The sequence below is a fragment of the Hetaerina americana genome, unplaced genomic scaffold (genome assembly GCF_022747635.1).
Source record: "Hetaerina americana unplaced genomic scaffold, ioHetAmer1.1.p SCAF_1, whole genome shotgun sequence".
Taxonomy (NCBI): domain Eukaryota; kingdom Metazoa; phylum Arthropoda; class Insecta; order Odonata; family Calopterygidae; genus Hetaerina; species Hetaerina americana.
The window spans coordinates 71,570,667-71,585,927 of NW_027286069.1; the positions used below are offsets into that span (position 1 = coordinate 71,570,667).

A 15,261-nucleotide genomic window follows, 5' to 3' on the forward strand; every position below is an offset into this window, starting at 1 on the left:
ATGTACAGCAGAGAAGTTCATATTAAGATGTTACATGAATACGTTGCATTTGTTTGTTTCCTGGATTTCAAGTTGTTCTACAGAATGAACTGGGAAGAATTTATAAATATATCAAATGAAAATAGGAGAAGATTGGAGGGAAATGTGACATCCATATACTCCATCCATACACTGGTCTCACACTGCTCAGGTGTGAGTGGCAGATAGAGTCATGATGGGCAGTGTTAGAACGAGGGATAACTGGGTGTACATTGTCATTCTTGCCTGCCAATGGAGGAAATGAAAAAAGAGGCATAGGAAGGCCTGGATGTAGGAATAAAATTGGTATAGAATTCTTTCCGTAGGTTTGCAGATGATCAAGCTTTAAATAATCCAAGGGTTTACAAGCATTGCTGAGTTCATTACAATATCAGTATGATAATTATGGCATTAGAATCAATGTAAATGATACTATGACAATGAGGTTTTCTAGACAAGAGGAAACTTAAGTTAAACAATAAAATAGGAGGGCAAAAAGTAGAGCATGCGGAGCAGTTTATATATTTTGGATCAAGATGTTCAAAGTAGTTAGGGGCATAGGAAGAAGAGAGTTGCATTAGTCCAAGAAGCTTTCACAAGGAGAGCATTGATATCAGGGATGTTGATTAAGAATGCTAAGAAAAGACTCATTAAAACTATGATATGGAGTGCAGTTACATACCTGTACGGTACGGAAACATGATCATTGAAGTAGGATGATAGGCATAGATTGAAGGATTTTGAAATTTTGGTGTGGAGAAGGATGGAGAAGCTGAAGTGGACAGAAATAAAAACCAAGTGTGGAAGTACTAGGCATGGTGAAGGAGCAGAAGATTATTAGGAGAAATCCAAAGGAAGGAGGAAAGGTGGATGCAGAACATTATGAATAGCTATGGAATGTTAAAGACTGTGATAAAAGGGAGAAGGTTATGTGAGCAAGCAAGGCACAGGAAAGGAATACGTCTGTAAGGCATAATGGACGAATGAAGTATTCCGAGTTATTAAAGGGTTTATGGAAGTGTTGAATGTCAATATGTTTTGTTGAGAGAGTCAATTGGATATATCATTCTTCAGTCCGTGTCCATCCAAAACCTACTGTAAATGGAGCATTACCAATAATAACAATAGTATGCAAGAAGTTCTCTCGGGTTTCCCACCGGGTCAGTTTGCAGTACACCGACGTTTCGAAGGCTGACTCTGCCATCGTCTTCCGGGTGAAGTATTGAGCATGAAAAAGGCCTGGTATTTATACACTCCGCCGGGGCTCAGGTGTGCCCTGATTGGCCGGAAGCGTTAGTGTGCTCCGCTACGGCCAATCGGGTGCGTTCCCTTGCATTCTTAATTTTCTTTAGCACTGGCTTCCATGTTTTACTGATTTCAGGAAAAAGCCAGTTGAACTTCTTGAATACCATACGCCGGGAAAACCTGAGATCCTTCATCAATAGTATGGCAAATTTGACTGCCACATTACATCTTCTTACCCCAATACACGAAACCTTTTTGAATTACCAGCAATATTCCTGATTAACTTCATTAGTGAAATTTTGAGCCATTGATATCTTGGCAGGAATCAAAATAGTGTCTTTGAATATCAATGTCAATATAGCAAACAAAATTTACTCAATTTTTATATTTACTGCAATAAAATTGGATGGAAACATTGATTGTCAAACACATACAGGTCAAACAACCTATACACTCTCTGCACATTTATGAAACAATCATGCAAGTCAGTTAATAAACACATTTCCTAAAACAGTTCAACAACATCTAAAGCAGTCGGAATATTTTTAAAAATATCTAGAAAAGAGGAACCATATAATTTTCACAAGCTGTGAAGGGCAACAAAACCTGAAATTAAGAATCTTTTCGTGGCACTTAAAACTTCATCAATGAATTACTTTAATCTTTAAACATTTTTACCTAGTGTAAATAGTACCAAAGCACTTTAGTCCACATCCATGTTGAGATTAAGTTAGTTCTTTAATGTAGCACCAATTGAGGTCTTTAATACATAACTTTTATTTCTTTCCACAATTACTCTTGGAAATCATGTCCACCAACAACTGTTGAACTTTCATTTTGAATACTGCTTGGTCCACACTGGATAACATCTTCATGTCATGAGCAACTGATGTTAGAAACAATTCATTTGGATCTTTCACCTTAGTCACCTTCTTTCTCAAATACTGACACAGGGCCTCTTCAATTTCCAAATTCTTTTGAACAGCCAATCCATTAAGGGAGCCTGGGAATGGAGACTTCAATTCTGGGTCAGATAAAAAGTTCATATCCTGTTGAGGAAATTCACTTTCTGAACCATTTTCATCATTTTGCAACTGAGAGTTATCATCACAAACAGGATGAGCAGCATTTGACTTGAATGACTTGTAGGTTATGAATGCAGCCACAGGCAAACCTACTTCCAATGATGCTTCATAATCAATGAACTCCTCACCATATGACAAGTTCATCCCGACACTAGAAGAAAAGAAGAAAATGTTTCCCAATCATTATTCGCTACTGGAACATTAATAATCTCTCTTGCATTCAAAATATAATGACACCATATTGAACAGCACATAAGATTTATAAGTTTCATTCAAAGTGGCAGTCAATTTATTCAAAATTTCAATTTTAACCTAAAAATACAGATGATCCATATATTTGCTAACCTCACTTTATTACTGAAAAGCTGATATTGTTTAGAATAACAATGATGACTAATGATGTGCAAGCACCCTGCATTTATCAAAAGAATGTGTGGAAAGGATCAAGGGCAGTAGTTGGGAAAATACTAGCCATTAAAGAAAAAATCAAATTATAATAAGCTTTAATCATGTAGTAGTAAGGAGGAAGATTAATTAATGATCAGGAGAAGTATGGTTATTGAAAACAAAGCTAGAAAAAATTATATAAAGAACAATAATTGTATTAATTGATCATTAACATGAATTGTTCAAAAGTTATCCACTCCTAATATTTTTTCACATAGTTAAAATTGGTTAGGTAACAAAGAAAGCTTTTTGCCTTTGCTAGTTCGGTAGTCCCAATTTGCAACTCTTAGGCTGGGATGAGAATTTTTATTTTGAACTTCCTTAACTGCCCTTCTTTGCCAATGTTATTTGTACATATACACATTTCACTTTATACAATGACATAGAATTGCCTAGCTTATATTTCATCCCTCATGGAATGTGAATTATAGGTTGAACAGAAAGCTCTTCTTTCAAAAGAATCATGAAATTGTGATTTAATTTAAGTTCTGAACCTAAGTAATTTGAAACCATACATATTTCTCAGATTTCTCTGACCCTAGTTAAAACAGTTATTTTAACGATTTATTCTAACTTAATATTCCTTTATTAAAATTAGTGACGAAAACTCACCATGGAGAGACAATAATTTTATGATAACATTAGGTGAATCTGAAAGAGTGAACAGAAATGTGCATTTTTTAAAACCAAAATCTCATAAAATGGGCACTATTTAAACAAAGGGAATGGATAGTTAAATTTCTCAATTACTCATCAGTGTATCAAAAATCACCTACATCTACGGTGTAAAAACCAAGTCCACGTCAGTCCTTATATTCAGATTGAGCTGATGTGCTAGAAAAAATAATTTCCCATCTTTAAGCTACTCTTTTATTTTGGACAAAAATTTGTTTTGGCTTTAGCGTGGTAATCATGAAGTAAAATTGCTTCATGATCGAAAATTGAACAGGACCTCGAAAATTTTAATGTAATAATAAGGAATCGATACTACAATTGGGTAGTAGTATTACTGATCAAAGAGACACTATAGACAAAGTCGTACTTAGGAGATATTATTCAAATTGAAACCATATTATGACCTTCAATAACTATGCCAGGAAAAATTATCAATGCAGATATAAAATTGGGCATGTAAAATAACTATTAGGCTTAGCTGTATAAATATAGTATTTCTTATGCTGTACTAAGCTGGACATGTATGCTTTAAGGATGAGGATGTTTATTCCACGTTCTAAGAAGTTTTGGCTTTTATTAATTTGAACTCTGGTCTATCCATACAATGAAGTCATAGGTTTTAGGTCTAAGTTTTATATAGCAACCGGCCTGTTCCATTCTTCAATCAGCCTTCTTGTGTTCGTTTACCTAACAAAATTTGGAAACCTGGCTCGAATTTCAATCCAAATTACCCTGTAAACAATTGAAGTTTTGGTCGCAACTCCATTGCGCATGGCTTAGTTGATTCTGATTCTCGAAAGTACTATAACAACTGAAAAATTACGCAAATAGTTAATGACTTACGTATAATTTCCCAAAAATGGTTTCAAAAATTTCAGTTTTTCTAGATAGGGCCAATAGCACCCATCGTCCACTTTGTAATGTCCACTGTTAATCCAAGCATATATCTTTACCATTTGTCTCCACATAGTTCTAACTTGAGACCCTGTAATAAAAAGTAAATATTGACTATTACGTTTGAAAGATTAACGTTGACTATGACGAAAATCCACCACTGTGATTCACTAATTTTGCACTACTACTTGCCTTGTGTAAACATGTGCAAATAATACGTTTCAACAAAATAACGTCATGTATTGTCATGCTAGTAATGCACAAATTATGGTTTACATCTTGGTTGACATCTCTGTATTGATTTTCAATTATTGAAATTTAATCATGATACCATGGATGAGTCGATTCGCTTACCTTTTCTACCTATCTTTTCACCAATAAAATTCCATGAGTTGAAAACTGTTTCTCTGTCATAATATTTTGGCTTAGAGGGATCATATAAAAACGCATGCTCACGAACGAAATCAATTAAAGTGTTCAGTGCTTCAGAGTCCCAAACCATTTCCACTTCTGAATTTTTTTCTCTAGCAAGGAAACCATGCAACACCCTAACGCTACTTTAGTCGACTGTGGAACACTACTACTTATTTCACTGATACAACAACAGAGCAATTCGTAAGGCGTAAAGCGCTTGAAGTGTTTGAAGTTGGATTGAAGCGACATCTCAGCTCCTCCGAGTAGCGAACCTATTTTCGATAGTGTTATTTTTCGTGGATCGTTTTCCAAACGTTCAAGTTAAGTATGCTCGTTTTTTAAAGTTATAAATCAGTTAAAAGGCCTGGTAAATAGCATATAATGAATCTATTGGTGAGAATGTATGGTACAGCACTTTTTACTTACCTACATCGCAAGGAATGCCAATTTGAAATTGTATGTTATATTTAAGCCTCTTCGGGTGACTTGTAGCGACTTGAAGTCCTGAGAAATTGACCCTAATAATAGCAGTTCATATGCATTGGTAGAGATACTAAGATGATAATAATTTCATTGTCCTTTGTTCACCTATTTCATTATAGGTAAGCCATTTCATGTCCCTCGTTCAGTGGTGCTCATCGTATTGAATATTTTGATACAATAAGCTTACGCCTATCATATCAACATATTTAACATAATCCGTAGTTGATCACGAATTATTTGCGAACGTTTGGATTGCAAACGTTAAACTTTATCATTTCCATATTTTTATTCCGAATATATGTTACCAGATGTCATTTGTTATGATAATATTAAATCATGCCCTTGATCAACTGAAAACAGGTATATTGTTTGCGACATCACGAAGACAAATAGCAGTTAAGTAGAATTGAAGAAAGCACTGATATAAGCCAAAGAAAGGAAATTCTCGTGGTGCGTAGAAGTTAATAGTCGTGGTGAACCTTCAAAATCCACCTTTAATGTACAACTACTGTGAAAGATTGAATTAGTTGTAAGGAAAAGAGTATAGACATCATCAAAATTATCTGGATGAGGTAAATGATGAATCTATAAAAGTCGCAGAACTCTTCGGTAATGTTCTCGGCCATTATTTTACGGGCGTGTGGGGTGTGCCAGTGCAACTTCCTTACTTCATATTTCCTCATGCTGCTCCCATGAATTGCGCGATGGGAAAAGATTCCTAATATTGGTTAATCAATGCAATTCTACCGAAGCTCTCAACATCTTTTTCCCATTCGGTTGATAACATTCCATGTTAGTCGCAGGCGTTCACCTCAAGCGTAGGAGCGTTTCGACTGCAGTTAATATGAAGTGCAGTTCAATATTTTCAGTAAACGAGGTACACAAAATCTTTAAATTTTTTATCACTCATATTCCATTGCAAATATATCAAGTGGCTGATTTCGCGATTAGTAAGGGGCTAATTACGATTTCAGAGAACGATGTGTAAATAGAAGCACTGTGTGGTATAGCACTCTATAGGTTGGTGTAAACAGGCTTGCTGTAACCATCTTATATTTATGCCTACATCGGCAAATATTCGCGAACGTTCTATGTGGAAGTGTTCTTTTGGAAAAGAGTCTTAAAAATATTCTATTTTTCTAAGAATCCGTTAAAGAGGAAACAAAAAATACCAAGTAATTACTCGAACCACAAACACCTTATCCCCCAGAGAAGTAAATTGATCGAAAAGAAAGTTTCAATAAGTTATTTAACAACACCGATGGCAGATTTAGGAATTAAATTTTTGGGCAGTATCGTAGTAATAAGGCAGACCAGCGTGATATGTAGCAAAAATTAGTATCAAGCGGAATTTTGTGGAAATATTTGACATTCATTATGATAAAAAATTAAAATCACCTGGTTATTTTTCACCATTCGTTCATTTAACTGATCTTTTGTGTTACCCCTCTTAAGTTAGTTACATTTTGTGAACCACCTAAGTTGTTCACTGGTTTTAATCGTTTCGTCGTCCCCTCTTTAATCCTCCCCTCGCCCAAATTGAAGCATATAAATTGATATTTTAACGCTCTAATTTAAGGTTTATCGTCGCCTTCGCTGCAACGGATTCCCTATTGCCATATCGCTCTAAGTCCTATCGCATGGCGTAGGGGGATGAACTATGCATGAGCTATACATAGCTGATCTGTCCGATGGATTTCGTTAGGCTCCTCGATGGAGATGGGGAGGGAGAGAGGGGTAATAAAGAGGGATAGGTCGGCGGGTGTACTACAGGCAAGGGAGAAGAGGGAGCGGAGGAAGTACACCTAAGGTTTGAACGGTGGAAAGGTGTGGAGGAGGTTGCAACACGTGCCTGGAATCCCGGAAATCAAACCAGGTGTCCCACGCGGCGGAGGAGCACGTGGTGCGGTGACGGACAGTCGAGGGAGGGCGGCGAAGCAAAGGGACGCGTCCTCGGTGCGAAACATCAAAAAAAGAAGAGGATTCGGGAATCCTTACGAGATTTGATTAGTGGCTAAGGGTTGACGCACTACAAAGGGGACGATGGACGTAATTCTGCGGACTCCTCTATTAGTCATAGGTGTCCCTAATACTCTAACCCTTCATTACCATTTTCTCTGAGGTCTGCGCCAAGTGGAATTTCCAGTTCACAAGCTCCATAAATTTTGGTCTCTCAATTTCTCTTTAGGCCATTTTCTCATATAGGTGGACATCCTCAGGCAGCTGTCCTAAGTCAATAATGATGCGGTAGAATTAAAAATTATTACTCTCCTTAATTACACACAAGTTATTTGCCCTTAAGTAGGTGTAAGCAGATAATGTACATAAAGTGATGAAACATAATTATCTTTCTCACACCCTATTCCGTATCTGATAAATATTCCGGCGGTGATAATAATGTATGTAAATCATAGTTAATGCACAAAAATAAACTTTGCTTTACAATGTGCAATGGAAAACGTTTGGGGAAAAGCGTGCACAATTTAATTGCGAAAGTCAGTGGGGATCAAATATTTTCTTTGGATCTGTAAATTATCAGTTACAAATTTTATATCGTTATTACTTTCAGCATAATAACGAAGAACTTTAAAATGTACTTCCCTCGTGAAACACTGAAAATAGAATTTTTTAAATGTTTCTAATCAAAATTTTTAAGGCATTTTTGCAAAAACTGATGAAAATATATGTAACGGTATATAATTTATCTGAGTGATTATTAGCGTATGCCTTACAGACATGACAGGAAAGACAATCAATTTTCACATTGAATGCTCAGAATTAAAGTCTCAGAGTAAACGTCTACTTACGCGCTCTCCGCCCAGATTCATATTAGACATATTAGATAACAGACACAGAGAAAAAAAGTGAGCTGGAAGATCTCAGGTGAACTAGATAATTTTTTTATTTGGAAATAATGAGCGTCAGAAATGGGTGAGAGGAGATGACAAGTACCCGCTAAAATCAAGCTCTCTCTTCGAAGGAGCATTTATGCCAATCCCACGGACTTATTTATATACTCGTTTTTCCATTTGATATTTTGACCGAGGCCAGACTTGCATACCATCGGATTATGAATTTGGAGAATATTAATCTAATATATTTGATCTGAAATTGTACGCATACGATAATATTCGTCTAATTTTAGGATCATCATCGTGGAGCACGAGTTGGGCCAATCGTTTTCGATTCCCTGAGGAGATTGATAGTTGATAGAGCCATACAAACTGGATGGATATACAAATGTGTTGGAAGCGATTTGATGCTCATTTTGCACTGAAGTGAAACTGATTTTTATTAATAGCCCTTTTTATTTCTCAAGTAGCTACGTTAGAAAACCACCACAAAGGCAAAAAAATGACACGGTTCTAAGATCGGTGATTTCCTTTGACAATGGTGGTGAACTATTTGAGTTTTTGCTGCTTTAGACGTAAGTAATTTTTCAAAGGACCATTACATTTTTTATGTTCTCTCTTCAGGCCAGCGAGGGGCCCATTAACAATCGGGCTATTGTAATTAAACCAAAGAGTGTATTTTCATTTTCTTTGATTTTTAATAATCTAAGATTATGCCCAAATAAAAAGCAATCCCCTAAAAACACATTTAAGCAGACAACCACTCCACTTCCCGTCATAAGACAATTAATTGCAACAATTAAGAATGTGCTTGATTAAAGTCGTCCTGGTTGTAACATTAATAGATCACATATAATCGCAAACCTTAAAGAAATATTCAAAAGTGTTGCCTATTCTTATCAATAATGAGACGATATTTCGAGCTGTAATTTGGAAAGAGAAGGATATTTAAAGGAAACCATGCTAAAGACTTTACGTTAAAACAACGCTAAAGAGTTTACGTGAGAATTTGTGGATGGCAATGGGTATGCTAGGAATGCAAGTAAGTCCAGAAGTATAATATTAGCGATTTCCGCATATTGATTTTTCAACAATCACTCAGTTATTCATTTAAGGTTCATAAAACCAGTAGCGGATCTCGGAAATCTTTTAGGGACCATTTCCATGCACGAAGTCTAATTATTTGATAACCTTTTGTTACTACAAATAAAGTTGATACTCTTCTCAATTTTGAAATCAACAGTACTTATTTCTAGACTGCTACACACCCTGGAGGGGACTGTATGTTCATGGGACTTGTAATTGTGTGCTCAGGGGACTACAGGCATTCAAAAGTATTTACGGGCATACTATATGAGAAATAATTATTTTGAATTTTATCAAAGTCGAAAATATTCTCCAAGCGGTAAGACATAGCCACCATAAACCACCTTTAGCAATTAATTAGTCATTTTTTATTTTGACCATAGGAAAGTGAATGCAGCCGAGAAAAGAAAACAATCGCTCTCATGCCGATCCCTGGGAGGTACTTTGTACCTTCGTTTGTATGCACAATTTCTAGGGAATGCTTAGTACCGCATTGGGGATAAATGCAGTCACCATTAGGATTAATTGATGCAACAAAATTCTAACACTCTGTTGCTCTAGCTGAGTCTTTCCAAACCAAAAATTCTCAATATTTGGCTTTCGCAGCTAAAAAAAAACATGCATGATCTGTAAGGTATTTTTAAAAAGTTCGTGAGTTCCCATTTAGAAGAATGATGGGATATCAAATTTATCGAGGGAAAATGCACGATTTTTTGTGTTTGAGCTTCCGGCTCGACTGAGAATGTTGCATATTCAAAATAATGTTGGAAAGAATGGAGAGAAATAATTCAGACACATAGGGAAATGTCGTTTTTGTCGACGGCAGAATGGTGCGCCGTATTTCCAGAAATAAATTGCCCGCCGCGTGCCGTCCCAGGCTCACATATTTTGTTAAGGTCGGATTGTTTTTCCTATAAAACAGCATGAGCACTGGAGAAAAAGAGCTAGAATTTTATTGGATTGCCACCGGTGGAGAATGAATGGGGAGTGGTCACCCACATTATCCAAATATATATGTATTTGGGCGGGAATTGGTGAGACCCATTTTATGTACCTTCTCTTCACATTTATTATAATTTGGCAATGTCACTGACCCTATTATGTGGCAAGAACGGCCAGAACTGAGACCTCTCATCTAAGGAGAACGGGTTGGATTTCAGAAATTAGCAATGGACACATTGAAAAATAGTGGTATTTTTCCTGAGCGCTTGATTGTCATTCAGTCTTTCCTAACGTGTAAAGATAAATCAAGGAGATTGCTTGTCATTTAGCATTTAAATTTGGACACATCCACAATATTTTCTTATACTTTACTCTTGTTTCCTGCAAGCGCCCCTACCACCCATTTCCACTTGAGGAATTGATTAAGAATATCCCTTCGCATAGTGCGTCAATATCCCAACCGTTAACAAATTCCACCTTCCATTTAACCCTCGCCAAAATCCCCGTATTGGCCTGCTATCATAAAATAGAAAAACGGCAATAAAGAAGAAAATGAAGACTGGTGGGTGCATTGCAATGGTGTACCAGGTTTGTGTAAAAAGTAACGGTAACATTTTCTGAAGAAGATGTTTATTTCATTTATTGCTACAGTGCCTCAAAATTCTTCAAAGTACATCCCTTGAGCGCCGACTCTTTTTACAGCGGCTTCTCCACGACTCGTAAGCTCCCCTGGTAGACGGATCCCGGAAAGTTCTTAAGGGTACCCGCGCTCTTTTGACGGCACTTAGGGTCACATAGTGGTGTCCTCCGAGGGAGGATTTCACTTTTTGGAATGGGAAATAATCTGCTGGTGCCAAGTCGGAACTGTAATAAGGTTGGGGAATCGTCTTGATACGGTTGCAGACGGTCTTCGCAAGCAGGCACTCGACTCCGCTCTTGGTTGTCCGCCTAGGCCTTCGGGACGAGTTTCGCGTATGTCTTTCGCTTCGCCAAATTTTCGCTGATAATGGCGTGCAATGAAATATTATCTATGCCAATACGATCTTCAATCATACGCACACTTAACCGATGATCTTAATTCAGCACTTAATTCAGGAAAATATTGTCACCGATACTTTTTATACAATCGTTTTAATTCAGGAAAAACATCCAATTGATAGCCATGATAGTAAATTTGGATCAACTAAGTATATAGTGAATTTATAACGTAAATGGATAAACGATAAGACGTTAAAACTGTACCTCAGCTTACTTGTGTTTCAAGGTATCATATTATACGTGACTCGAGTCGGATTATCGACATTCCTTGTTGGATTACCAAGCGACGTAGTCATATCACGAATTTATTCGTTTCTTAAAACTGCTATTGCTCTAATGTTCAGCTGCTCTAGTTTCATGAACATTTTATAGCGGCGCATGCTTATATCTTTTATAATCGTCGATCGAAGTTCGTTATAAGGCTCATAAGGTTGACTAGCGGGCATTCGTTGAAGTGGCGACACGAATTTTGTTTTTTTAGAGCTAATGATATTTCACAATGTGTGTCGGTCTACTTCCCACAGTGCGAACACTCCACGAAGCCTTACTCGTATAGGTATTTGAATGAAAACGTAGACTGCCTAGAGTACGCTCCTCAAAATAAAAATGTGTTCGCTGCGGTAAATCTTATTTCGTCAACAACATTCCTCAACTCATTATTTATTTTAGCATAAAATCATATAAAACATTAATATTTAGCGTATACTCTTTCATATTTCATTAAAAAATTCTTCTAAAATATTTTTATCTTAATATATTTCTTTTCAAGTCCTGCCCCTAGGGATGGTCACTATCTTATTCTCTCCCTATTCCTTCCTTTACTGGCTAATTTTATCCCATCTATGAGGTCCCTCAAAATAATCTAATTCTCAAGCTCCATTAATTTATTTCTCCCAGATTTCCCCTTCCAACCTCTTTTTCCTCCCGTCCCCGAAATCCTCAAAAATAATTTATTTTTCTCTCTGCCCAGATCACTTTCTCTAATCTCCTCCAAGCCCACATCCCGAAAACCTCAAATCCACTCTCATTCTCATTCCCTGGCCTCAACTTTTCCAAGCAGCAAAATTTCAAATCAGAAATGTCGCCTCATGACAGATGTACGAGAATAATTCAGAAATGGGATTAAAGCCGCCACAATGAGGAACCTCCCTCGTCACGGTTTGCGCAAGAATGTTAAGTGATAATCCCAGCTATATCAGCAGCACCACTAAATCAATAAAATCCTTCCGTATGTAGGTGCGAAGTATTTATCTTAAATGTGACGCAGTATCGCCCGGCCGGGAAAACAAAAATGTTGTTTTGATGTACTGTAAAGAATATAATTGTTCATAATTCAATGTCATTAATTGAGAATACAATATTCACGAAATAAACATAATTTCTGTCAAATGTCAAAGAAATAAAACGCATAAATTTATAAAAAATATAACATATGAATACACACTCACGACTGATGTTTCGATATAACCAACCACCTTCATCATATTATGAGTTACTACTCATGTTGATAAATTTTAGACATAATATCATAGTAGTAGTAGTATTTAGGGGACGCTTTGTTGGACAGGGATCGCAGGTTAAGTTTTTACATGGTCTATGATGAACTTAGCATCCCTAAAAGTGATGTGCATCGACTTGTGACCGAAAACATGAGCATGACAAAGGTGCTTGCGAAGTTGGTGCCGCCAGTTCTCTCGGACGAACAAAAGGAAACTCACTCACGTATCTGCTTAGAGCTTCTCGACCATGTGATTGGGGATCCAAATTTTTTAGCCATTTTCCCGCCATACTTCTTCCTCTTCCCCCGCCTCAAATCCGTGCTGAAAGGACGTCACCACTGCTCTGTAGAAGTGTTATAACATGTCGTGACGAGAGAGCTTAGTAGCATTCCGGTGGCCGCCTTCCAGAAGGCATTCGAGGCGTGAAAAATCCGCCGGCAGTGGTTTGATTATATATATATATATATATATATATATATATTTATTTATTTATTTATATATATCGATGATGTAATGAAGCACTCACAAGAGCAATATAACATTTGGACGGCACAATACAACACAAATAAAATACATAACACTTCGAAGGACACTCACATTATAGATTGTTTGAGCTTTCGGCCTTCTTCAAGTAAGACTGAAAATTTACGGAGAGTGTACATTGTATTTGTCCCAGAGATTTGTTGGGGTCGATGTGTTCAAGGAGTAACTGTATTCCGCGGGGGGGAAATTCGATTGCTTGCATTGGTAGCTGAAATGCTTTCGGAAGGTTCTTGGGTATATTCCAAGAGCATATGTCGAAAACACTCTTGAAGAACGAGTTTAATATGTAGGCTTTATCTAAACTACTCGTTACCTTATCCCCCTTTTCGTTATTCAACGAGTTTACGGTGGACTTTTTTCCCTGAACTTCCCTGACTTGGGACCAAAACATCTTTGGGTTATCGCGTAAATGCTCACCTAATTTTTTCCTTTTGAATTCCGCTAGCGACTTCCGGAAGGCCTTCCTGGCAGTGGACCTAGATGATTTGTAATTCTGTATGGTTTCGTTGATTTTATCAGGGGAGGAATCTTAACCGCGTTTTTCATTCTGGCATGGCACACCCTTTGTTGTCTTAGAGATTTCCGTACTTCAGAGTTGTACCAACCGGGTTCCTTGTTCTCTATAATACGTATGTTTACTAGGTATCTGAACGTATCTCTCTGTATTGCTGAACGTATTATCGCAAGAAAATCATTCCAAGTATCCTCGACGCTTCTGGTTTTGCTTAATTAGTCAAATCTACGAAAGGAACTTGTAACTCACATTTTAAGCCAACATAGTCAGCTTTTTTGAATAAATAAACCTTTCTCTTAGGTTTTGTTAACTTTTTCTACGCGTAGAGAAAATTGAGCGTTTTCAGCCCTGTGATCGCTGATTCCGTCAATAACTTCTACATTTAAGACCTTTTCGGGTATATTTAAAGCTAATAGATCAAGAATGTTCTTTCCCCTTGTTGGTGAAGTGACTAATTCATGTAGGGAATTCGAGGTGAACGTAAATAAGAGGGACTCACATAAACCCTTCTCTTTATTTCCATTTAGAAAACTGTTCGAATCCCAATCTATTATGGGAATATTAAAATCGCCTCCGATAATTAGACTATGCTTATTGTTGTGGGACGTAAAGCTTTTTACTCTGCCTTTCTAGATCTGGTATTGAGTCAACGTCAGCGTGGGGTGGTCTATAATACGCGCAGACATATTCTTTTCGCTCTGAGTGTTTTCACTGAGAACCAAACACTTTCTATGCAGCTATCAGGATATAACTCAGTTCTACTGACGCTAGAGTTTTTAACCACAATTAACACTCCTCCCGCGGCTCTATTCTGTCTGTCGTTTCTATAAACTGTGAAGGACTTGGTAAATATTTCGCTGTGTGCGATATCCTCTGTTAACCAACTTTCAGTTCCTATAATGATAACTGACTCTGTGAATGAGGCGGTGGAATTCCGGTATCTTATTTTTTTTAAGTGTTTCGAAGGCTTTTGTTGCTCACTCTCCAACTTATTGATTTGTTTCATATCTCTGCTCCATAGGGTGTCATGTAAAATAAGATCGTTTTGACGAACTGCTTCCTTGCTTGCTGCCTTAGGTCCTTTGAACATAGTAGTTGCCTTCTTAGCTTGAGCTATTTTTCGCTTGATATCGGTCGGCCTTCCTCTCCCAAGTTTTCTGCTGCCAAGGTAGAGGGAGGATTTTATTTGCTCTAATTTCATTCCTTGAAATATGCTATCTACCTTAAGCTTCTGTCTTCCACAGACCCAAGAATTCTGATTTTGAGCGCATATATTTATTTATATTTATACGAGGGTGGGCTGAAAAGCAATGCACACATGCTTGTAGAGCGCGAACAAAAACAAATCGCGAGATCGGGCAAAAGGTACATTAAATTAAAATTCTTAAGTTTCAAAATTACATATTTAATTTTCAACATAGTCACCGTTAAGGCTAACACGTTTCTTCCAACGTGAAACATGTTTTTTCATTCCGTCACTGAAAAATTCTTCCGACTTTTCTCGAATCCAGAACTTGGAAGCTGCC

General features: G+C 37.1%; 2 protein-coding genes across 2 annotated transcripts in view; one reads left to right on the forward strand and one right to left on the reverse strand.

Moving 5' to 3' along the window:
- The window catches only part of LOC139692954 (rab11 family-interacting protein 4B-like), a 295,511-nt gene that overhangs the window by 9,565 nt on the left and 270,685 nt on the right, over positions 1–15,261 (forward strand). The gene's annotated exons all lie outside the window — the stretch shown is intronic.
- LOC139686042 (uncharacterized) lies at positions 1,661–4,988 on the reverse strand. Its single transcript, XM_071583141.1, has 3 exons — positions 4,719–4,988; positions 4,314–4,455; positions 1,661–2,499 (listed from the first exon to the last, which is right to left on the reverse strand). The coding sequence occupies exons 1-3, from the start codon at positions 4,864–4,866 to the stop codon at positions 2,040–2,042; spliced, it is 750 nt and encodes a 249-aa protein (XP_071439242.1). The 5' UTR covers positions 4,867–4,988; the 3' UTR covers positions 1,661–2,039.

Bases quoted from the DNA above. Each gene is read 5' to 3' on its own strand.
- LOC139686042 (XM_071583141.1), bottom strand. From the start codon at position 4,866: ATGGTTTGGGACTCTGAAGCACTGAACACTTTAATTGATTTCGTTCGT. The intron at 4,456-4,718 runs GTAAGCGAATCG...TTTTTATTACAG, and splicing joins TGAAAAGATAGGTAGAAAAG to GGTCTCAAGTTAGAACTATG. The intron at 2,500-4,313 runs GTAAGTCATTAA...CTTTTCTTCTAG, and splicing joins CCATTTTTGGGAAATTATAC to TGTCGGGATGAACTTGTCAT.